The sequence below is a fragment of the Setaria italica genome, chromosome I (assembly GCF_000263155.2).
Source record: "Setaria italica strain Yugu1 chromosome I, Setaria_italica_v2.0, whole genome shotgun sequence".
NCBI classification, from domain to species: domain Eukaryota; kingdom Viridiplantae; phylum Streptophyta; class Magnoliopsida; order Poales; family Poaceae; genus Setaria; species Setaria italica.
This window is the reverse complement of record NC_028450.1, coordinates 35624902-35648888: the sequence shown is the minus strand read 5'-3', so window position 1 is coordinate 35648888 and position 23987 is coordinate 35624902. Positions and strand designations below refer to the sequence as shown.

Sequence of the window (23987 nt, the reverse complement as noted above, 5' to 3'; positions counted from 1 at the left end):
TGCTCAATTATAAGCTTGTTTCTGCTATTATTGGGGGAGTTTAGTTAGTTCTCTATTCTCCGCGGATTTTGTATTCTAGCTGGGGAAATCGGGTACAATGATTTCTTCGGTGTTTCGATCGTGTGAACTCCAGAACTGGTGAGATGACAGAAGTGTCCAGGAATTATAAGCGATCGGTTGCTGGCCAAGCCTGAAATGACAAAATCTTGACCTGCTGAAACTGAATCCCAAGTTCCCAGCTCCCCAATCACAAGGAATCAGCCATCCACCCCCAAAGTCTGGGTGCTACCCAGCTGCACTGCAATCCATCATAACTCAAGCTTCGTACAGCCTGCGTATCCCAGCGTTCTATTGGAGGATCCTTTGCTTCTTCTCGTCGTCGTCCTCCTGCCTCTAATCTGATGGGACCGAGCGGTTCCGGATCAGACGGGACGGCGCGGATCAGTCCATCTACGGGCTTGTTCCCTCCAAAATCCCAACTTTGGCACTATACAAAAGGAAAATTTCTCATCACATCAAACTTGCGGTACATGCATGGAATACTAAATGTAGACGAAATCAAAAACTAATTGCACAGTTTTGTTGTACTTTGCGAGACGAATCTTTTGAGCTTAGTCAATGTTTGAACAATAATTCACAAATACAAACGAAATGCTACAGTTGCACATTTATAGCAAAATGCAAACTTTGCCACTCCCAATTTAGGAACTAAACAAGGCGTACAAATAAAATCCCACTGTTCGCTCACGTGCTAGATCTGGCTGCAGCACCCATGGAGGCAACAGACAGATGAGGTGAATGACCCTTGCCACGCGCACATGGCAAGATGCTCTCCCAAGCTTCAGAGTCTCGCGCCGCGTCTTGTGCTGTGCCTGTGCGCCGAGAGGTGGGTCAAGCTCACCACGAAACTGGCCTCCCCTTGCTCGGAACGAAACCAACAAACATTTTCTGTGTGCAGGCGCCGCACAGCATCCCAGGCGACACGCCCTTCCCTTGGCGCTCTAGGTTTCTAGAGTTGTGTTTGGTTGTCTGGCTAGATCGAGCCCGTATGATACAAGAAATCCGTGTTTGGTTCGCTGGCTTAAATTCTCGAGATCATATTTAGTTGCATGATCATATTTGGTTGCGTGGACTGTATTGTGATCATGTTTAGTTGCATGACCATATTTGATTGCGTGGACTGTACTGTGATCATGTTTGGTTGCATGGCCACGTTTAGTTGTGTGGACTGTATTGTGTGTGGTTAGCCCTTCTATGGGTGGATGCATATCACCACTTTCACACTCCATTCTCATTTATCTTTCTCTTTAATTATTTACTTCAACTATTTTTATTGTTACATAAATCTATTTCCGTTTCTTCTGTTTTTTTTACCTCCACCGCTATCTTCCCTTCAAAGTTTTCCAAATGGGCCAGGCCCACTGGGCGGCCCGAGGCCCGGCACTAAAAAACCCGGCACGAACACGGGCCCGGCACGAGGGGAATAGTGCTCGGGCCGGCCCAGCACGATGATAGTGCCGGGCCTGGGCCGCATTCCCGGCACGCTGGGCCAGCACGAGCCCGGCACGATTTTTGGGCCGGCCCGATGCTGGCCCGACACCCCCGCGCCCCTCGCCTCCTGACCGTTGATCTCCGGCATCCCGTCGCCTCCTGACCGTTGGATCGAGCCGTTGGGGAGGGGGTATATAAGCCTCGCCGGCGCGTCGCCCACTTGCCCCGCAAACCCTAGCTCATTTCCTTCCCCTCCCCGCCGCTCTCTCGCTCTGGATCTGGATCTCGCTCTCCTTGTCCTCTCGGCTCTCGCTCTCCTCTGGCTCTCCGCCTCCCGCACGCCTCGCCGGCTCGCCGGTCGCCGCCTCTGGCTCTCCTCCTCTCCGCCTCCGCTCTCTCGTCTCCTCCCTCGCCGGCGACCGCTGGCCCCCCTCGCCTCCCGACCGTTGTGGTGTTGTCTGTTGGTGTTCTACTGATTCGTTCTTGTTTCATCTTCTTCCTCCCCCAACCCCCTCCTCCTCTCGCCTCCTCCCTCTCCGACAACCGAAGGCCGGCGTCGGCCGCCTACCGGCGCCGCCAGCCCCCCTCGCCTCCCGACCGTTGTCTGTTGGTGTTCTTCTACTGATTCGTTGGTGTTCTTCTTCCCCCAACCCCCACCTCCTCTCGCTCCTCCCTGGCTCCGGTGTTCAGATCCGTTGTTAGTTCACCTAGCCGTGCGCTCTGGTGATTCGGATTCGTTGGTAAGCCGTTGCGTTGTTATCTTCTTCCCCCACCTTTTGCTCTCGCACACTCCTCTATCCACTGTCCTGTTGCCTCCTCTCGCTCCTCCCTGGCTCTGTGCTCCAGATCCGTTGTTCGTTGACCATCGCCGTGCGCTCTGGTGCTCCGAATTCGTTGGTAAGCCGTTGCGTTGTTGTCTGCTGGTGTTCTTCTACTAATTTGTTGGTGTTCTTCTCCTGACTCGTTCTTGTTTTGTGTTCGAGGTTGATCCGTTGAGGGACCAGAGCGTCGGCGATGGACGGCGGCGACGATTTCCAGGAGCACACCATCAACGACGAGCTTCGGATGATGGGCCAGCGAGGTGATGATGAGAGTGGCATGGAGGCAGAGCGGGACGAGCTCTTCGGTCATAGCGCTGTCGATCCAATTGACATAGCTGCGACTGAAGCACCACCTGCTGGTCAAGAAGCACCTGATGCTGATCCAGACATTGTGAGCAGTGGCACCAAGAGGTCCCGTTCCACCACCTCTGAGTGCTGGAAGGACTTTGAAAAGATCTGCAAGGACATCAATGGGAAGAAGGTAAGGGTCTCTGCCAAGTTTAATCATTGTGGCATTATATATGCTGCAAGATCTTCCATTGGCACTGGCCATCTCAACAGGCATGTTGAGAAATGCCCAAACAGGAGGGCTGAGGTTCGTAATTCCCAGTCTCTGATCCATTTCAACCCTGACGGTTCTGTCCGTCAATGGGATTACTCTGCTGAGGTAGCTCGTACTCAATTATGTCGTTTGATTGCTAGACTAGATCTTCCTCTGTGTTTCGGTGCATCTCCTGCTTTTGAAGAGTATATTAAACTTGCTCATAATCCTAGGTTTTCTGTTGTCTCTACGCAATCAACCACTAGAGATATGTGCAAGTACTTTACTGATTGCCGTGCTAAGCTTATTGAATCATTTGTTGCCGTTTCATCTGTGTCTATCACTTCTGATATCTGGTCTGGTAATGCTAAGGAAGATTACCTTAGTGTGGTTGCTCATTATGTTAATGCTGATTGGCAATTAGAGAAGAGGTTAATTGGTTTAAGGCTTATTGATGAATCTCACTCTGGCCAGAACATTTCTGACCGTGTGACTAGTGTGCTAGAGGAGTATGGTTTGATTTCAAAGGTGTTTTCTGTTACTTTGGATAATGCCTCTGCTAATACTACTGCTATGGAGAAACTTAGTCCTAAATTAGCTGCTTATGTTGGATCATTGTTCTTACATCAGCGTTGTGCTTGTCATATCATCAATCTCATGGTTAAATCTGCCATTAGTCTGATTGAGCCATATCTAGATGCATTTAGATCTGCAATATCTTTCATCAATGCTTCTAACCAGCACATTGCTGCATTTAAGAGATTTTGTCTAGCTGTGAATGTTCGTCCTAGAAAGTTTGGTTTGGACATGGAGGTCAGGTGGAACTCCACTTATCTCATGCTCAAGCATTTGCTCCCTTACAGACAGACATTTAATGTTTTCATTGAGACTAACTATCCTAGGGGTGAAAGAGATCCTTTACTGTTGACAGAAGATCATTGGACTGTTGCACAGAGTATGCTATCCTTCTCTGAACTCTTTTATAATTGTACTGTTGCACTATCTGGTGTTTATTATCCTACCTCTCCACTTATGTTGCATCAGCTCATTTTGATTGCTAAGCATCTTAGACATTATGAAAATGATGAATTGCTTAGGCATGTTGTTGTTCCTATGAAAGATTACTATCTTAAGTACTGGAGAGACATTCCTATGCTTTATTCTGTTGCATTCATATTGGACCCTAGAGCTAAATTGAAAGGTTTTCAAAATGTGCTCAGGTTGTTATCTAGTCTTACTGGTACTGATTATTCTGCTTACTTCACTGATGTTAGAGCTGAACTGTCTACTGCATTTAAACTGTATGATGACAAGTTTGGTGCAGTAAAATTGCAAACTCCTCCACCTCCATCCACTTCTGGTAAGAAAACTAGTGCTTGGGATGACATTTTTTCCACTGGTTCAGATTGTGGTGTATCTGCCTTTGGAATTCATGATCTCCCTGGTACTTCTTTCTCCACCCCTCCTCCCTCTTTGCCTCTTGCTTTGTCTAGAAGGTCATCTGCAAGTGCTTTGCTGCAAGCAGCAAGCACTACTGCAACTGCCAGTGGTATGAGTATTGGCAATGAACTCTCTACCTACTTGGACAGTGACACTGTCACCCATTTTGATGATAACTTTAGCATCTTATCTTGGTGGCATGAGCATAAAAGAACTTATCCTGTTCTGTCTATCTTAGCTAGAGATGTTCTTTCTGTTCCTGTTTCCACAGTTTCATCAGAATCTGTTTTCAGCACTACTGGCAGGATCATTGAGGAGAGGCGGCGTCGATTGAAACCGGAGATGGTCAAGATGCTTTCTTGCGTCAAGGATTGGGAGGCTGCAGAAGTAAGACTTCAGAACTTAATAGAGGATGAAGAACTTGAGGAGAGTTTTGCTAATTTGTACCTAGATGTCACTGAGAATTCAGAAGTGTAACACTGCCCTGTAATAACTTAAGTTTTAGAACTATTATTTGATTGAGCTGGGTTGTACTCTTTTTTCCTATCCAGGGTTTTTTTTCACGAGGTGTGAGTTTTACCTGGATAGGTTTTTAATGAGGCAGCGATAGCACCAGCTCAAACTTATAATTTATAATCTCTTGTCTCACTGTGATGTTGATCTGTGATGTGTTGATTTGTGAATTGTGATTTGTGAAGTTTGATAAGATCATTTTATTCTGTTGAAGTTAAAATCTGATGTTCTTTTATAGATCAATGACTTGTGTATGTTGTGTTAATGAGTATGAGTGGTCATTGAGACCTTAGTGCCTGGCCCGGCACTAGCACGCTAGTGCCTACCGTGCCACCGTGCTGGCTCGACCCTAAAAAAAGGCCGTAGTGCCGGGCCTGGGCTGCCTGTTGGGCACGACGGCACGACACGGCACGGCACGACAGAGGGGTCGGGCCATTTCGTGCCGGGCCATTTCGTGCCGGGCCTTTTCGTGCTAGGGCCGGGCTAGGGTCGGGCGGCCCATATGGAAATCTATACTTCCCTTTCTATCTCCTGTCTCCACTACATATTTCTTGGCTTCTTGCTGCTGCCCAGCAAGCTCATCTACTGCGTCTCTCTCCCTTCGATCTCTTCCGGTTCCAAAAGCTAACCCATCCTACCCATCCTGTTCCCCCCTGATCCAATCCATCGGTAATGCTCCTGTCGAGGTCAAGCTGGAGGGAGCAGATCGAGCGCCTTCTCCAGCGAGAGCCCGAGGAACCGAATCCGGCGTGTTCCCCGACGCCACCGCGTCCACGGCCCTCGCCACCCTTTCCGGCTTCCGCGGCGGCCATGTGGTCCTCGTCGCTGCTTCCACGAGGCGTATGCGATGCGTGAGCTGAGTGCGCGGCGCCGGGGCAGCAACAACGAGCCGGCACGAGCGCGGCCAGGGAAGCGCCGACGAGCTGGGCGTGAGGGCGGCGGCGGGGCACTAGCAGGTGTGGGCCGAGCGCACGGGCGTGGTAGGATGCTCGCGCTGCGTCGCGGCAGTGGCGGGGTACAAGCAGCTGGAGCGGTGCAGGAAGTGAGGCGAAACATTCACTTGGGTCAACGGGGGCTGAACAGAGCCTGGCCGAGTTAGGACCGTTTGGATACACCCATTAAACTTTATCACATGGCACATCGAGTTTGGATACACCCGTTAAACTTTTATCACCTATCACATCGGATATTTGATACTAATTAAGAATATTAAATATAGTTTAATTACAAAATTAATTGTACAGATGGAGTCTAATTCGCGAGACGAATCTATTAAGACTATTAGCTTGTATTTAGTCCTTCTAATTAGCATCTGAACATTTGATGTGATCCTGCTACAATTTAACTTGATTTGGGCGTACTAGCTCAGCCTGGCTAGGAGCCGGAGCCCTCGGTGGCCTGGCTAAGGCCCTATTTGGCATGGCTCCAGCTCTAGGTGGAGCTGCTCTACTCCAGAACTCCAGGTAGAGTCAGCTCCACTCCAGAACTCCAGAAATAAAATGGGGTGTTTGGCTAGATGGGTACTCTCAGCTCAAAAAAATCGATTTCAGTGTTGATTGCCATTGTTGCCCCCAATTCAGACCCCACTTGTCATCCTCTCCCTCTCCTTTCTTCCTCCTTTCTTTTTCCCTCTATCGCTCTGCCGTTGCCCACTGGTCACCGTTGCCACGGTCACACCTAGCTCCTCCCTCGATCTCCTCCTCACTCCCGGCCGCCGATTGATGGAGAACGAGCTGCCGACGTCGGGTGCCCACGATGTCAGCCTCAACGACCTCTCTCCCCGCGGCCGCTGCCTTGGACCTGCCGTTGCCACCGTCCCCACCGTCGACGGCGGCTGCCGCCTGGGGGAGTCCTTCACCTGCAACTACTGCCACCTCAGGTTCTACAGCTCGCAGGCACTACGCGGCCACCAGAACGCGCACAAGCTCGAGCGCACCCTCGCCAAGCGCAGCCGGGACATCCTCGCCGCCGCCGCGTCACCGTCCTCGTCCCCGCCGCCGACGCAGGCGCCATCGGCCATCGTCTTCCACGCCGCACCACCAGAACACAACAACAACAGGGACGATGACTTCCTGCAGCAGTCGGCGCCACCGACACCGAGCGTCGTGATGGACATGGCAGGATGGGGCGCTGACACGGCCATCGCGGCTGACAGCGGCTGTGGCCGCCTCGGCCTCGACCTCGACCTCGGCCATGGCCGGAATGGGGACGGCGTCAACCCCCTCCCCTGCGGCGGGGCTCATCGGTCGGGGGGTTGCGCCATCGAGGATGGGCATGGGAACTCGCACTCGAAGAAAGAAAAGGGGAAGGCACCATTAGCAGCCCCGCCCCTTCCAACGGCTTCGCTGCTACGGCGACCAGCGTGGCTGGGGCCTCTGGTGCCGGCGGTGGGATGGTGCGGCGGGCGGCGGGATGCGGCGTGTGACGGGATGGTGCGGCCGGCGGCGGGGGGTGGGGCGGGCGGCGGGATGGTGCGGCGGACGGCGGGGGGTGCGGCCGGCGGCGGGGGCGGGCGGCAGCGGGGCTTGGGCAGCCGGCAGCGAAGGCGGCCGGCGGTGGCCAAAACCCGAATGGCGCCGTGCTGTCGTGAGAACAGAGGCGACGGAGGGAGGCGCGGGATGGGGAAAGGGAATGGGAACAGACAAAACGTTTTTTCCATAACCAGTGGCATTGGTTATGCACCAACTCCACGAGGAGGTTCAAAAGAGGGCCTGTTTGGTTTCAATTGCTTATTATAAGCAACTTAAAGTTGCTTATTGTAGTTGCTTATTTTTAGCTCTAGGTGTTTGGTTTGGGTTGCTTATCCGATTGCTATTGACATATTTGCTTCTGCCATCACATTTCCCTCTACCCATAATAATTACCCAGGTCCTAGCCCTTGGCGCCAGAAGAAGCGGGCAGCGGCGGGCGCGCGGCGCGGAGGCGGCCGGCGAGCGGCCGGCGTAGCGACGGCGGGCGGGCGGGAGCGGCGGCGGCGGGCGGGAGCGGTGGTGGGCGGTGCGGAGGCGGGCGGCGGGCGGGCGGGAGCGGCGGCATGCTTGAGTGGTGACGGGAGAGAGGAGAGAGAAAGGGGAGAGAGGAGAGAGAATGAGGGTAGGAGGTGTAAAGTGCCCCATAAGCAATCCAAGAGTTGCTTATTTGTTTATGCATAAGCAACTTATAAGCAACTCTATAAGCGAGAGTGATTGGTTCATAAGCAACTTATTTGCTTATTTTTAAGTTGCTTATGCATAAGCAACTCAAACCAAACAGGCCCAGAGTGATTTCTGGAGCAACAAAAGAGGTGCTACAAAACTCCACCTCCATTTGCACTACAGCTCCATGGAGTATGCAACTCGATGAAATTTTGAAGTTGAGGTGTTTGGCTGAATTTTTTGATAGAGTTGCTGAAGTTTAGAAGTGGAGTTGTGCCAAACAGGATCTAAACCAAACACGTAGAGCTGCATTAGGCTGGACTGGCTAGGGGTTTAGCGAGGCAACCACAACCTACTGTACTGCACTGCTGAAACAAATCGAGCGGTAGCAGGAAAAATGTTAAGAAACGGCACTGGCCATGTGCGCCGCATGGGCGGTTGCTCCCCGATAAAGGCGAAGCCGTTTCTGTTGTTTTCTGTTTTTATATCCATTCCTGCAGACTGAGTGCGCCATTGCTGCTTTGTGTTCTGAATTTTTCTCATGTCGATCAGTGCCATGAACCGCACGCCTTTTGCGTGAACGCGTGATTTGGTGCGAACTCCAATCGTGCAAGCCTGTGCTTTTCGGGGTCCTTGACGCTGCAATCGCAAGGAAAGCGACCTCTTTGCCTCGCTCGCTCGGCCCCAAATCACTCTGCTCAGTACTTATACGCATACCGCACGGCCTTGCTCGCCCGAGGGAGAAGCATCACCCGGGGAGCTCGGAGGACTGGCCATGGGCGACGCGCGGTCGGAGGTGCCGCTGGCCGTGCTCCAGGACCGCCCGGCCTCGACGGCGACGTCGCCGGTGCCGACACCGCAGCCTGCGGAGCCTGGCACCGACACCGGACAGCAAGAGGTGAGCTCCCTCGCTCTAGCTCCCGTCTAGCTCACGTCTCCGCCCGTACTTGTCTTAAGTTATTTCTTGCTGCACCCTCCTTGTGTTCGCCGCCGCTGAGCAGCGGGTAAGCTGGCTAGAACGGTTCATCTTGGCCCTGCTCTCCGGTCACGGTGGCCGGCAGCCTGGCGCACGTGGAGCTCTTTGCTTCGACTTGCTTGGGACTCCCCGTTCGCCAGCCTGCCTCGCCGCCGGACAATCCCGTATCCCGGTATCCGTTGACCTTTGTCGTCTTGGTAACCCCATCAATGATTTGCCACTTTTTTTCAAGCCGTCCTTTTTTCCGGGCCGTATAGTCAGGCAGCCAAGGCCCAAAATTGGTCCAGTTAGTAGGTAGTCTGGCCGGCCCAAACGGAACTGGGCTTTTCAGCAGTGGAGTGAGTGGGCGCCCATCCCGATCTGGCCGTGATTCCTTTCCTTACAGGTGTAACCCCGGCGCTGCGGCGCAGGCTGCATGCCCGTCTCTGCAGCGACAGGTGTCCCCGGGCGCCACCCTGGAGCCTGAACGCCGCCGCCGCTTCGCCCAATGAATTCGTTTCAGACGAGCAATTGAAGCAGAGTCCTTGTCTCGGGGTGCTTGTACACTTGTGTAGCCTCCCGCTCGATTACGACTTCGACTAGTCTGAGACACAGGATACATCTCCAATTGCAATGTTTCAAGTCCAGAAGCGTAGAACGCGAGAATGTCGTATGAGAAGAGACATTGCAAGGCCAAACTGAACAGCTGGTGTTTCTGGCGGTGACGGTGAATCTCTGTCTCCATTTTCCAATCTGCTACATGTGTTCGTGATCATACGTGGTATGATTTGGTCTGACATCTGATTTCCCCTTCCTTTGATATTCTAGCACCATGCTGAACTCGAATCCTACTGCTGCAATTCATGCGTGCAATCATCTGATCGATCAATCTTTGTCCAACATGCAGAAGCTTCCCCAGAACACTGCACCGGCAGCAAGTAGTGCTCCAATGGGCGAATGCAGCACGGAGTACAGGGGCCTCCCCGACGGCAATGGCGCCGTTGCTGACGGCGTGGCGTCGGTGCCGGAGACGCTCCGCAAGGTCTCCATCGTCCCGCTGGTCTTCCTCATCTTCTACGAGGTCTCCGGCGGGCCGTTCGGCATCGAGGACAGCGTGGGCGCGGCAGGCCCGCTCCTCGCCATCGCCGGCTTCCTGGTCCTCCCCGTCATCTGGAGCATCCCGGAGGCGCTCATCACGGCGGAGCTCGGCACCATGTTCCCGGAGAACGGCGGGTACGTCGTGTGGGTCGCCTCCGCGCTCGGCCCCTACTGGGGGTTCCAGCAGGGGTGGATGAAGTGGCTGAGCGGCGTCATCGACAACGCGCTCTACCCCGTCCTCTTCCTCGACTACCTCAAGTCCGCCGTGCCGGCGCTGGGCGGCGGCCCGCCGCGGGCGTTCGCGGTCCTGGGACTGACGGCGGTGCTGACGCTGCTGAACTACCGGGGGCTCACCGTCGTCGGCTGGGTCGCCATCTGCCTCGGGGTGTTCTCCGTCCTGCCGTTCTTCGTCATGGGGCTCATCTCTCTCCCCAAGATTCGGCCGGCGAGGTGGCTGGTCGTCGACCTCCACGACGTGGACTGGAACCTGTACCTCAACACGCTGTTCTGGAACCTCAACTACTGGGACTCGATCAGCACGCTGTCCGGCGAGGTGGAGAACCCCGGCAAGACGCTGCCCAAGGCGCTCTTCTACGCGGTGATCTTCGTGGTCGTGGGCTACCTGTACCCGCTCCTCGCCGGCACCGGCGCCGTGCCGCTGGACCGGTCGCAGTGGAGCGACGGCTACTTCGCCGACCTCGCGAAGCTCCTCGGCGGCGCGTGGCTGATGTGGTGGGTGCAGGCGGCGGCGGCGCTGTCGAACATGGGCATGTTCGTCGCCGAGATGAGCAGCGACTCGTACCAGCTGCTGGGGATGGCGGAGCGGGGCATGCTGCCGGCCTTCTTCGCGCGGCGGTCGCGGCACGGAACGCCGCTGGTGGGCATCCTCTTCTCGGCCTCCGGCGTGCTGCTGCTCTCCTCCATGAGCTTCCAGGAGATTGTGGCCGCCGAGAACTTCCTCTACTGCTTCGGCATGCTGCTCGAGTTCGTCGCCTTCGTGCTGCTGCGCGTGCGCCGGCCCGGCGCGCCGCGGCCGTACCGCGTCCCGCTCGGGACCGCCGGGTGCGTGGCGATGCTGGTGCCGCCCACGGCGCTGATCGTGGTGGTACTCGCGCTGTCGACGCTCAAGGTGGCGCTGGTGAGCCTCGGCGCCGTGGCCGTCGGGCTCGTGCTGCAGCCGCTGCTGAGGCTCGTGGAGAAGAAGGGGTGGCTCAGGTTCGCCGTGAACTCGGACCTCCCGGACATCGGCGTGGGGCGCGCACCCGACGCGGCGGACGAGCCGCTGGCGCCGTAGCCCGTAGGGTGGGCTGCGTCAAAGGGCCAAACCGAGCTAGTTTTGGGCTTCGCTCACATGGCGCGGCAAGAGATTTGAGTGGGCTTGGAGGCCGGGGTGGGCTCGGATATCAAAAGGTAGCTCGTGGAGGTTCGCATTCCCTTATTTTACGCGACTTTGATTTAAGTCGCGTAACACGCTGGAGGCTTGTTGTTTTGGCTTTTGCTCGCCTAGGATGAAGCATAGCGTTCTGGTAGTTCTGGTAGTTTTAACAACCATTGTGTCGGTGTCAAACGAATTTGACACCGAACGATCCGTGTTTCGGTGGGAATAATACTCGTATTTGGAAAAACAGGTCTCTGTTTACCTTCGTAGTGATTCATGACCTTACATTCCAAGAATATTCTTACTCGATATGCCGTAGATGAAGGTAATTGAAGAAACCACGTAGTCACGTTTCTTACGCCTTCCGCCTTCTAATCTCGAGACTTCATCTTCATTCGAAGTCAATCGTCGTGACTACGCCTTCCGTCTTCTAACCTCAAGACTTCATCTTCATTCGAAGTCAATCGTCCAACCTCAAGACTTCATCTGCGATCCGCCTTCTAATCTCGAGACTTCATCTTCATTCGAAGTCAATCGTCGTGACTACGCCTTCCGTCTTCTAACCTCAAGACTTCATCTTCATTCGAAGTCAATCGTCCAACCTCAAGACTTCATCTGCGATCTAAGGTGAATGTCTAGCCTCAAGGCGCTTCCTTCATGGAGTCCTGTCGAGAGGTCCTCCCAACCTCGTCTAGTTCTTCTACGAGCATCATTCCTGAGTAAAAAAAAAGATAAAAGCACGGTGTTCGGAACCGACCACGAACACTCAAGGGTTAATCTAAGGTTCCAACCTCGCATAGTTCTTTTCTGAGCATCATTCCTAAGTAAGGAGAAAAAAAGATAAAAGCATAGTGTTCGGAACCGACCAAGAACACTCGAGGGTTAATCTAGTGGGAGTTAGCTATTATTGTTGTCAATCACTGCCCTCAAGTCCTCCTAGGAGCATAGGTGATGCAAGGACACGAGATTTACTGTCAGAAGTGCCTCCATATAACGCGCAAGGTTAAATGAGTTCCACTTTCCTTGCTACCGAAGCACAACTTGCGAGGTTAATCTTGAGAACTGCTAATGACGTTCGAGGGTAATTGAGTTTTACTTCTCGGTTTGGAACTCGCGAGGCTAGAAGGGCTCTACTATAGTAAATATGTGCTAATCATAAATTAATTAGGCTTAATAGATTCGTCTCGCGAATTAGCCTTCATCTGTGCAATTGGTTTTGTAATTAGTCTATGCTTAATACTTATAATTAGTACCTAAATATTCGATGTGATAGGAACTAAACTTTAATCCGTGGAAGCAAACACTCCAATGTAGAACTTGCGACTTGCGAGGTCAAAGGGTTTCTTATGCTGTGGGCGGCGCTCGAAGGTGTTATCCCCAACATATTGCTTTTCTGTAGTCTTTTCTGTTCATGACCTAGCTAGTTGTGGAAACTCCAGAGGCATCAACCAAAAAAAACTCCGGAGGCATCAACCAAAATTCTTTTACAGTATATTCTAGTGCACGCTTCAATTTTAGAGAAAGAACAACAGCACATGAGACTTCTAAACATTTGATATGGCAGTGACCTGTTCGTGGAACCAAGCACCCCTGAATCCAAAGCCGAAAGCCGAAAGCCTAGGAACCGACCAAACTGGCACGGCACGCATGGCTTTTTAACTTCAAGTGGTGGTATTTTTAGTAGTTTGTGTTTGTCGCGCATATGGCTAGGCTGTTCAGGACACTGCAGCAAAAAGGATCGGCAACCATATGATGTCCAAGCCCCAAGTTGTGCTTGAAAACACCCCTAAATCGTGGAGCAGCAGCCTCCACTCGCTAGCGGCCGCCTCGTGTTCTTCTTTTTCAGCTTAGCAGCCACCCTGATTTGACATCCCCATGGCTCCACTCCGCTTGCTGCCGCGCCTCATCGTGTTCTTTTTCAGCTTAGCAGCCTCCGATTAGCATGACAGGTGGGCCCTGATTGGATTTTGCACCCAACAGCCGTCGCGTCCAAAATTGGGGACGCCTGCCGCGATCACGATCGACCACGTTTCGCTCACCGCACCCGACCACAGCTGCAGCTTCGCAAGCTCATTCCAGAGAGATCCTTTGGTTCACCGAACAACTCGCCGGCGACGATGAGCTCCCGCGCCGCCGGATCCGTCCTCCTGCGCCACCTGGGCCCGCGCGTCTTCGGCCCGGTCTCCTCTCCGGTGGCCGCGGCGCCGAGGCCCCTGCTCGCCCAGGCCGCCGCCGCCGTGTGGGTGCGGCTGCTGTCCACATCGGCCGCAGAGGTGAAGGAGGAGGCGGCCGCGTCGAAGGGGAACGCCAGCAGCACCGCGGCCGCCAAGGCGGAGGCGGCGGAGGCCGCGAGGGAGGGGGACGGGAAGAAGAGCCCCGTGGTCAGCAGCTACTGGGGCATTGAGCCGTCCAAGCTGGTGAGCAAGGACGGCGTCGAGTGGAGGTGGTCTTGCTTCAGGGTAAGTCGTAGCTCACCGTCTCCCGTTCAGAGACCGCGCACCTTTTGCTGATCTGGGTCTCAATTGGCGTGACCCGTCCCCGTGTGCTAATCCTGCAGCCGTGGGAGTCGTACAAACCGGACACCTCGATCGATCTCACCAGGCACCACAAGCCCAAGGTGCTGCTCGACAAGATCGCCTACTGGACCGTCAAATCCCTGCGCTTTCCCACCGACATATTCTTCCAGGTGACCTCCCGATTTCTTGCTCGCCTCTCCCATTTTCCTGGAGCAGAGCACACATACCAATTCTGACTAGAATTGGACGCAGAGGAGGTACGGCTGCCGCGCGATGATGCTGGAGACGGTGGCGGCGGTGCCGGGGATGGTGGGCGGCATGCTGCTGCACCTGCGCTCGCTCCGCCGCTTCGAGCACAGCGGCGGCTGGATCCGGGCGCTGATGGAGGAGGCCGAGAACGAGCGCATGCACCTCATGACCTTCATGGAGGTGGCCAAGCCCAGGTGGTACGAGCGCGCGCTCGTCCTCGCCGTGCAGGGGGTCTTCTTCAACGCCTATTTTCTCGGCTACCTCGTCTCCCCCAAGTTCGCGCACCGCGTCGTCGGCTACCTCGAGGAGGAGGCCATCCACTCCTACACCGAGTTCCTCAAGGACATCGAGGCCGGCAAGATAGAGAACGTCCCCGCGCCGGCCATCGCCATCGACTACTGGCAGCTCCCGGCCGATGCCAGGCTAAAGGACGTCGTTACCGTGGTGAGGGCCGACGAGGCGCACCACCGCGACGTCAACCACTTTGCTTCGGTATGTCCATTGGCACTTGGCAGGATTTACCTCTGTCAAATACTCAAATCTTATATGTGCACACGGATTTTGATTTCTGAATTCCGCTATGTGCAGGACGTCCATTTCCAGGGGATGGAGCTCAAGGAGGTGCCTGCGCCGCTTGGATATCATTGAACAAACCGGTTTTTAATCAGCTCAGTTCTTCATTATCCATTTCAAAAAATAAGATGGAGGTAGCTAGTAATACTTGACAAATTAATGGAGTCTCATGGGTTGTTCTTAAATCTTGTACGCTTGTGTTTGTGAGTAGAGATCAGACCTTGATACGTCCTTGACTATTCAGCTTACTGAATCTTCTCAATACCATCAGCTTCAAAAGCAACCTGCTTGGTTTGTTTTCCCATTTCTGTTGTTTGATCGGAGCCTTGTTTTTGTAATTTTTCTCGCTCAGTGACCACTTTCAGTTCAGGGATCTACTAATGCTCTTTATAAACTAAATGCAGCCACCCGTATGTCTGCACTCTGAATGACCTGTTCCTGTCAGCATGCCACCCTGCTCAGTTTCAGGTGTAGGTCCTCTGTAGTACTCCAACAGACCAACTGATCTGATTTTACATGCTCAACCAAAATGACCAGACAAACAAAACTACCCTGCTTGCAAACGGCCTGCTGCAAATGCTGCATGACCTCATATTGCTGCTCTTTCGATTCTAGATACATATGAATTACACAGATGACCAGACAAACAAAACTACCCTGCTTGCAAACGGCCTGCTGCAAATGCTGCATGACCTCATATTGCAGCTCTTTCGATTCTAGATACATATGAATTACACAGATCTCGTGTAAGATTAGCTCAATTTCTATGCTTATTCGGAGCCTCTTACCACAAATTTTACATTAGACCAACGCTGTAAACAAGCATCCTCCGGAATGCTGAAAGAATTTCTCACAACACAAGGGGAACTATTAGATTAAACTACGGTTGTTGCCGTCCATCTACTGAATCTTTCACCTCATGTGCTGATTCATCTTCAAATCCGCCGCGGATCGGTGATCGTAGCCTCCTCTGATGTTCAGATCCAGCAGCAGCAACCCTTCATCCGGAGTGCACTTGACATCATCGCCGTCGTGAACGCCATGGTACAGCTGGAAGCCTAGATTGCTCGCTCTGAGGTTGTCCTCGGATATGGCTTTCGCCAGGTCGCCATTGTTCTGCTCGCACACTTGTGACACGTTGTCCATGAAACCCGAGAGCGCGAGGTTGAAGTCTGTCAGCTGCGACCTGGTTGCCTCCAGGTTCGCAGCTCCTGATGCATCGTAGGACAGGTTGTTCTGGGCTTTCTCTAGTATTGTTTGCAAGTACTTGCCTTGCGCCTCTATTCGCATTTGCAGCTTCTTCTGCACCTGCATGTGTAAAAGAAATTAAGAGGTCAAAATTTTCTGTTCGTGGCTGCAAAAGCTGTAATGGGGAAGATTGCTTGGTAGTCTCACCTCAAGCTGCTCGTGGAGTTTCCTTTGGACTTCAATTTGGTACTTCAGCGCATCCGCAAGTGGCGTTTCTCTGATCCATGTTCAGAAACGGTAAACCAAACAGAAACAAGACCATGAAAACTGTGATGAAAAAAATGCTAAAACTGGAACTAGTAATTCAGACTCCAGAAAATGACTGTACGGAATGCAGGTTGCTTGGCAAATTTTAATTCTTTTTGTTCGAGTAGATGATTAATCCAGCTCCCGATTCATACATTGCTACTTGCATCAATTGATTGACAAAGGTATAGCTATTCTGAATCCCAACCCAGGCATATAATTTGCATCACTTCATCAATCATATAATACGTTATTTTTCGTTTACTTTTTTTAAACAATTAACAAGTGTGATGAGACTCTAAATTCAGTTATGCAATTTATTAAACAACGCCTAAATTGTAGGCTTCGATAAAGCCCTATACCTTGACACATCAACGTCCCTTTCGTGTGACTTCATCTGCCCAATCATTGACCGTCCGGTGCTATTTGAGTAAGCACGTTGTGAGGATGATATTTCTCTTCTATCAGAGTAGACCATGTATATTTGAATCACTAATAGTACGACCTATATCCTTTGTTTTGGACGAAGATATTACGATCAAAAGGCATCTTATTTCAGACACTGCCAACAAAAACCGCTGCTAATTCGTTCTATGCTACTTCATGGTCATCATGGCGTTTTGGCAGCGACAGTTCAGTTCTACTGATGCACATCATCAAAATAGGTTTTTGTCCTTGAATTATTGCTGCTCGAGGGAGACGATAGATGCATGTTCTTCACATCATGGCCGTGCCAAAAAGCAGACATGCATGAATCTAGGCACTGAGACACTGATGTTAAAGGAAGCGTGCCGGATAGGATGGTGACTGCTACTCACCCCGTATTGTTACCGGCAGTAGATGGAATGCTAGGAGGCACTGGAGCGGAGAAATTGATGCCCTGTGCGGCGAATGCTGTGAAAAGGATAAAAAAAAATGAGGGTAAGATTTGGAAAAGAACGCTTTATCCTTTTTTTCATTTTAGCAGCTCAGTATTCAGTAGTGGTATTTGCAAGGTACATACCCCCTCTGCTGGCTTCCAAGCCTGTATCTTTCTTGCTCTGTTTGCCAAGCCTGTATTTCTGCGACAAGAGGGACCGTCGTCAACAAGCAGAAATCAGCACGGGACAAAGCGATACGACGTGGACGACGGACAGCATTTACACATGAATTTGTAGAGAAGAAGATGGGAGTAGCTGGTACCTGGAGATGACTCTTGAGGTGGTACAAGGTGAGCCCTTTCATTCCCATCAGCCTCAGCACCGACTTGGGCGTCGCTTCTGCCGTCGCACAGCAAAATCAAATGGAAAACGATGGTCAGAACCTCCGAAGCAGAAGTTGTAGTAATGTGATGGCAACTAGGAGCCCTGATCAGTGAAGCTGTTAATCAGTTAGAGCAAGTATTCAGATGGATTCGAAGATGGAGCATGCATGCTGCTGTTTAGCACCACTGTTCCATCGAGCTGATGGGAGCTTGTCTGTGCTTGTTTGTACACTACTAGAGGAATAAGGAAGCATGAAATGGAGGACATGCAGTGCAGGTACTCACTGTCGGGCCCGCCGAGCTTGGTGACGGCCTCGACGAAGCGCTCGTGCAGGTCGGGCGTCCACCGCAGCCGCGGCTTGGGGTCCCGCGACAGCACCACCCCGCCCATCGCCGCCGCGCCGCCGTACCCCGCCCTCTCCATCCCCTCGAACATGCTGCTGACCCCGCGGCCTGTGTATCTCTCGGTCTTGGCCTCCTCGCTCCCCGACCCGCCGCCGCCGGCTGTCCGATCACGCCGCAGCTGGTCTGGCTGGCCCGGCGCACGCTGCGACTCGTACGCTTGCGCGCGCGCACGTCCGCCCGGCCGGCTGCGGCTCGCAGCTCGCTAGAGGCAGATTCCGCACACGGCGCGGTGTGAATCTGGTGCTCGCGCGGTCGCGGGGGAGATGAGAGGTAGCGTAGAATTTCGGCGAAGCCCGAGGCGGATTCCCGACGGGAATGTGTGCGATGAGTGGCGCGTTCGAAAGCTGGGCGGAGAGACACGGACACAGAGAGAGAGAGAGAGAGGGGGGGGAGAGGACTGGAGGAAGAATATGTAGTAGACAGAGAAAGAAAGCGAGGAGGAGCGCATCGGCATCGCCTCGCCATCATCATCGCCATGTACTCGCCAGTCATGTGTGCGCGGAATCTTGGGGGAGCCTTGTGCCGGGGGGCAAGCCCCCGGCCGGAACCAAAAACTAACAGACGCCAGCGGGTCGTCGGCACTCGGCACGACGGCACCGCACCACCGCGGCCGTCCGATCGCGGGCGACCGGCGCCCACGCCGTCCGATCCGGGGTCGCTTTCTGTTGGGTTCAGAGTTCGGAGATCGGGAGGGAGGGCGCGCGCGCGGGACAGGACAGGTCAATCGGCATGTGCGGCGGCGCGCCACGTGGAGGCCGGCCCCCGACAAGGGCGGGGCTGGCATGTGTGCGTGCCGTGCTGTGTCTTCCGGTCCTAGGCCAGAGAAGCTGTCTGTCTGATCGCTGCTAGATTTGCCTCGAGAACACCGTGCGCTGTACGTGCCTAGTAGGCGCCATTGCCTGTCCTGCCCATCCCGGCGGTCAATGCCGGCGACAGCCGGAGCTTCGCCGGCCGGGAGCTCGGGATCAAGAACGACGCCACTGGATATACCAGCGCCAAACGAGGAGGTGGTGATCAGCACTACGGAATTAACAGCTCGCGAGAACGACCGTTCCTATGCCATCAGTGGATATGCCGACGGAATTTGGTGATGGATGACCGACAGCGAGCTGCACAAAGGCCTTTGCCGAGGGGGAATATTCCGGCGGCACGTAGCGGCCGGGCGGAGAGCGAAAGGGCGGGCGGTGAAGGGAAGCGGGGTGGGGCCCTGGGGGCGAGGCGGGCGAGAGGGACGCGGGGAGATGTTGGCGGTGGCGTCGCGTGGCCCCTCCCCCGGGCCCGGCGGGAGGGAATATTCGCGGCGCCAACTTGGCGGTGACCGCCGCCCCACCCCCGCCTCCGTCCGTCGAGGCCGAGCGCCCAAATCGCCTCCCGCTTTTTCGTCGTCTTGTGTTCTCCCGATCGCTTGGCCGCGGAGCCGGACCGCACGTCGAGGAGGGCGTCAAGCGTCAGCGTGAGCTCTGGCTAGCGTGGCGAGGACCGAGGAGCTAGCTAGCTGCTGGTAGCTCGGTGCCGACGGTTACACGCCTGGCTCGGCCCGGCGTTCGTTGCGCGCCGCCGGTGCATGATGTTCCTTCCTGCCGTGCCCGTGCTCGATGCACAATGCTCATTTCTCATGCTACTGAAAATCATGACGGCTAATGGCACGCATGCACGTCACATGGTTAGTACTTAGCACTCCGCATAACGTGAGCTACGGAGTTGAATTGTGCCCCTGCCTCGTTCAAAACTTAAAAAGAAAACGAAAGGAATTGTACCTCGATCTCCCTAAAATAAGTGATCTCTGTACTGTTGTACATGATCGGACAATGGTATCCGAGGCGTGGGATTTTAAAGGGCGGTTTTGGTGGCAATTAGGTGCGAGTAACAGTAAAGGGTGGAAGATAAAGATGAAGAAATAGTCTATGTAGGTTGTAGAAGATGCCGTTCCGTTCCCAATTCCCATGCCTAGGACTGTAGGCCACCTTGAGGTTGAGATATTCTTCTTTGGGGCCGGGGCACGTATAGATTTGGTTGAGGAGCTAGCTATCCGAGCTACGATTCGTTTGTCTTTGTTCGCGTTCCCACTCTACCCTACCCTAAAGTCTAAAGCAAACGCCTTTCAGCGGCATCGCATACTTAGGTTTCAGTTTTGGAGCTGGAATCGTATGCTTAAAGGGAGGACGTCGCACAGTTCTGATCAGTTCCTACTTCCTCGCGTGTTATCAGTAACATAAACTGCGTCGGGCCGGGGCTCGCTTTTTGGGAAGCCCGTTCCCACCGCGCTCACGGCCCAGCTGGCCTGCCTGCAGGTCAAAAAAAGGGTTGGCCTGGATGCGGGATCTACTCCACGAGGAGAGCGGTACGGACGTAGATGATATCATCACGATCTCTCTTTGCGTACCGCTAGGGATGCTTAACGCCACTTCGCCAACTGACATTACCTGCACTGGGTGTTTCCGAGCTATGAGGCTTAACACCCATTCGCATTAATTCATCCAAAGTTCCTTACCCTTATGCACGAATTTAGTACTCCGCGAGTCAACTGAGCATCTCAGCGGCGGATTGAATACCCGGATCCAATCCTTACATAGTACATTAGTACGGAGTGACTTTTGTTGATAGCTCAAACCAATTTCACAAATCACAACCATCAGACACGCATTTCCTTGAGCCGCCTGTGAGTTTTGCAGGCATCTATGGACCGCGACTACTACGTGGCAGGGAATTCACCGAACGGACCAGCCCTCTTCCCGGGCGGGTACGCCGTGCGCGCGCATGCCCCGCGCCGCGACACATGACAGCGCGGCGCGCCGCGGGCCGGGACGGGGTCGTCGCTCGCAGCCAGACTCTGCCATGCCAAGCCCCCGCTCCACCACATGCGGAGCGGCGGCTTGTCAATGCGGGGATCACATGCCGCTGGCCGTGTCCGAGCAGCAGGGGGATCCGAGAGCCGAGCGCGGGTTGTTGGGTGGTGGCGCGGCAGTGTGCCAGGGGGATGAGCTGTGCGGCCGTGGTAACGGCGGGAGGGAGGGGAGCACGCGGAATCTCTCGTGCTCTCCACCATTCTTCTACTCCTCCCCCCTGCGCAGTGGCGCTCACCACGCCGCTGCTCGCGCTCGGCTCGGCTCTCCGGTCCGGTCTCCCCGCCCGCCACCGGCAAGGCTGGCAAGCTCAGCGGGGCGCGCAACGCGACAAGGGGGTGGTAGAACGAGGCCCGTTCGGTTCCACGGACTGTTTAGTCCTCGCATTAAATATTTAGATACTAATTATGAGTATTAAATATAGAGTAATTACAAAATCAATTACACAGATAGAGACTTATTCGTGAGATGAATTTAAGCCTAATTAGTCCATGATTAGGCTTAATAGATTCGTCTCACGAATTAATCTCCATCTGTGCAATTAGTTTTATAATTAGATCATATTTAGCCTTCTTAGTTAGCATCCGAAGATTTAATATGATAAGAACTAAACTTTAGTCTGTAGAATAAACAGACCCTGAGTCCGCGGTCCACATGGAAGCACTGTTCCTTCTACAGGGCCCCTCATAGTGATAGTACTCCAAAGGAGTATTCTTTAGTTCTTTGTCCTTTACGGTGGATTTGACACTAATATGCCTCCAACCAGCCAGCAATTTTATTGCAAAATTAAGTTCCTATGATTCTTTTTTTTGAAATATAGTACCTTGGAATTCAATAGAATACAGACCCTTGCATCGACATTTCCACCAATCGGATTGACACAATGGTTGTACGACGTATTTAGTCATTTCCACCAATCGGATTGACACAATGGTTGTACGACGTATTTAGTTCGAGACTGTTCAGTCAGTGGTGGTTGGAACGAAAGAGACATCTCTTTTGTCAATCTTCCAAGACTTACTGTCAACACTTGGATGCCAAATATATCAAATCTGGTGATGAAGTAAGAAATCTCTATCAGCCAATTCACTATTGTTATCTTTAAACAATATCTAATCGGCTTCTTCACCGGATGCTGATGTGGAGCCTCCTACTATGAGCAGGAGCGAGCAGCGCACCACCATCAACCTCTCCCATTATGGGAGCCGATGCTCCTACTATGACTGACTTGATGTGAGGACCGGCATCCAGGAAGCGCAAACTTGGCTCTTCATCATCTACCGCTCCTGGGATACCATCGTCAACTGAAACTGTTCAGGTAACTCATTTTCTTACACAAATTGGCTTTTGTGCTCTGTCTATATTGACCAAAGTTTTCTCTTAGACATCTGCTCCAGCTCCTGATATCCAGCCGACGACTGTCCAGAGGGTAGAAGAAACTCAAATTTTGCCTATCACTTCATCGGCTGTTAGTTCTTCTGATCCATATGCGCAACCATCAGCCAATGAGACGTTTCCCCAAATGCCTACATCAGGCTCATCGGCCATTGTTCCTTCTGTTCACTAAGAAATCCAATTGAAAAAAGCATATCTCTTTACCTCAGTCTTTTGCATTAATTTTAACAATTAGTTTCTAATCTTATCTTTAATCTTGCAGGCCCAAGATTCTCCGTCCGATAGTCTCTTCTCCTTCAATGTTGATGATTTCATGGCTGAAGACGAAGTAGGCCCTTCAAGCACATCGACTCAACAAACAATAGTGACACCCTTAGCCGATGAGGTGAAGAATCGACTTCAAGAGATGTTGGCTTTTCTGGACTAGAATATAATCGAATTGGTTCAAGATGCTGAGCTGATCTGCACCATTCTTCAATCTGTCAGAAATCACCTGACCCCAGAACTTGAATCAGCCATCATACCTGCAGCTTTTATTGAAGGCCATCAATTCCAAGTTTTTCAAGCACAACAACGCTTGGCCGATCGATCTGCTCAGCAAGGTATGATCAATCAAAGGGACACCGGTCGACAGGAAGTTGCAGAATTGAAGAAAAAATCAACACCCTCGGAGAAGCCCCAGCCTAGATCAACCAGGAACTCGATCGACTTAGAGTCAGAGAGGCCTAGCTTCTAGAAGAACTAGAGGACGTCCGAGTCGCCATCAACGATCAAGAGCAGAAACTGAATCAACTTCCAGAAACTGTCGGTAAAATCAGAGAAGAGGTGGTCCTTAAGATTCATCAAGCTCGCACTCTTCATCAAAGTATCAAACCGATTCCAGAAACTGTTGAAGACGATAATCGGATAATTGATGAAATTGACCAGATCCGCCTGCGTGCGGTGAACGCGATCCAGAAAACTCTAGGATCATTGTAAAAACTATGCCCTTCATCTGGTTAACTTGAAAAACTCCATGATGCTTAATGATGAACAACGTTTCTTTTTGTAATATTATTTGCTCTAGAGGCGATGCATGTCACATCGGCTTTCATGATCATTTCATTTTTTACCTCTAAAGGTAATACCATGCGGTATCGGCTATTACCCAGCTGATGTAGGATCCATCAGCTTTTAAGTATCAACCCATATTTTCCATTGAGCGCTTAGGAAAAGGTTCCAGTGCATGTAGCCAATAACAATTTAATTATTCCAAATCATCATCCATAAGAGATTTCATAATCATCGGCTATCAAATCTTTAAAACATCACGTTCAATTATCCATTTAAAAAAACTTTTAGAGCTGTCTGCTTGGACAAACTCCAAAGACCTTGATCATTAGTCTGAATAAAATCTCATTCCCAAATTCTTTCAGAGAGACACTCGACATTTTCAAACTCCCATACTAATGAATCGGCTGTAACCATGCTAACTGATGCATCAGCTTGGACCACTTCAACGTCATCACCTTGCCACTTGATTAGGCATTGATGCATTGTCGAAGGAACACAACAATTAGCATGAATCCAATCTCGACCAATGAGCAGACTATATGAACCCTTTCCGTCGATGACAAAGAAAGTAGTAGGAAGACTTTTACTTCCAATCATCAATTCAACATTTAATGCCCCCTTGGTCTGAGATGCGTTTCCTCCAAATCCAGCAGCATCGTATCGGTCTTGATTAAATCTTCAGGTCCTTTCCCAAGCTTCCGATATGTGGTGTAAGGTATAAGGTTGACAGCAGCTCCTCCATCAACCAACATCTTCATCATCGGCTTTCCATCAACATATCCTTTGACATATGATGGTTTTAGGTGCTGATGCTTCTCTGGTTTATCAAATACTGCATGTTGTGG

The 23987-nt window shown here is 52.4% G+C and overlaps 4 protein-coding genes and 1 long non-coding RNA gene across 7 annotated transcripts; 4 read left to right on the top strand and 1 right to left on the bottom strand.

The window, feature by feature from the left end:
- The first annotated feature begins 6527 nt into the window (after window positions 1-6527).
- LOC111258057 lies at window positions 6528-8500 on the top strand. Its single transcript, XM_022828783.1, has 2 exons — window positions 6528-7115; window positions 8441-8500. The coding sequence occupies exons 1-2, from the start codon at window positions 6528-6530 to the stop codon at window positions 8498-8500; spliced, it is 648 nt and encodes a 215-aa protein (XP_022684518.1).
- On the top strand, window positions 8472-11632 carry LOC101775574 (polyamine transporter PUT1). 2 transcript variants are annotated; one of them, XM_022824699.1, is made up of 3 exons: window positions 8710-8838; window positions 9302-9676; window positions 9803-11632. In XM_022824699.1, exon 3 carries the CDS (start codon window positions 9845-9847, stop codon window positions 11285-11287), a length of 1443 nt encoding a protein of 480 aa, XP_022680434.1. In that variant the 5' UTR covers window positions 8710-8838; window positions 9302-9676; window positions 9803-9844; the 3' UTR covers window positions 11288-11632. The 2 variants fall into 2 exon arrangements, with proteins under 2 accessions (XP_004953577.1, XP_022680434.1); XM_004953520.4 differs by lacking the exon at window positions 9302-9676 and having other exon boundaries at window positions 8472-8838.
- Window positions 11633-13240: 1608 nt separating this feature from the next.
- Window positions 13241-15013, top strand: LOC101775175 (ubiquinol oxidase 1c, mitochondrial). The gene is made up of 4 exons (XM_004953519.4): window positions 13241-13830; window positions 13929-14057; window positions 14140-14628; window positions 14725-15013. The coding sequence occupies exons 1-4, from the start codon at window positions 13489-13491 to the stop codon at window positions 14782-14784; spliced, it is 1020 nt and encodes a 339-aa protein (XP_004953576.1). The 5' UTR covers window positions 13241-13488; the 3' UTR covers window positions 14785-15013.
- Window positions 15014-15262: 249 nt separating this feature from the next.
- LOC101774767 (myb family transcription factor PHL11) lies at window positions 15263-18277 on the bottom strand. 2 transcript variants are annotated; one of them, XR_002677666.1, is made up of 7 exons: window positions 17732-18277; window positions 17386-17462; window positions 17207-17264; window positions 17022-17097; window positions 16105-16174; window positions 15403-16017; window positions 15266-15297 (listed from the first exon to the last, which is right to left on the bottom strand). XR_002677666.1 is itself a non-coding variant. In XM_004953518.4 (6 exons), exons 1-6 carry the CDS (start codon window positions 17880-17882, stop codon window positions 15622-15624), a joined length of 828 nt encoding a protein of 275 aa, XP_004953575.1. In that variant the 5' UTR covers window positions 17883-18277; the 3' UTR covers window positions 15263-15621. The 2 variants fall into 2 exon arrangements, 1 of the variants encoding a protein (XP_004953575.1); XM_004953518.4 differs by having other exon boundaries at window positions 15263-16017.
- Window positions 18278-21840: 3563 nt separating this feature from the next.
- LOC111257247 lies at window positions 21841-23142 on the top strand. Its single transcript, XR_002677667.1, has 2 exons — window positions 21841-22012; window positions 22079-23142. It is a non-coding gene; the product is annotated as an uncharacterized LOC111257247 (long non-coding RNA).
- Window positions 23143-23987: the final 845 nt, after the last annotated feature.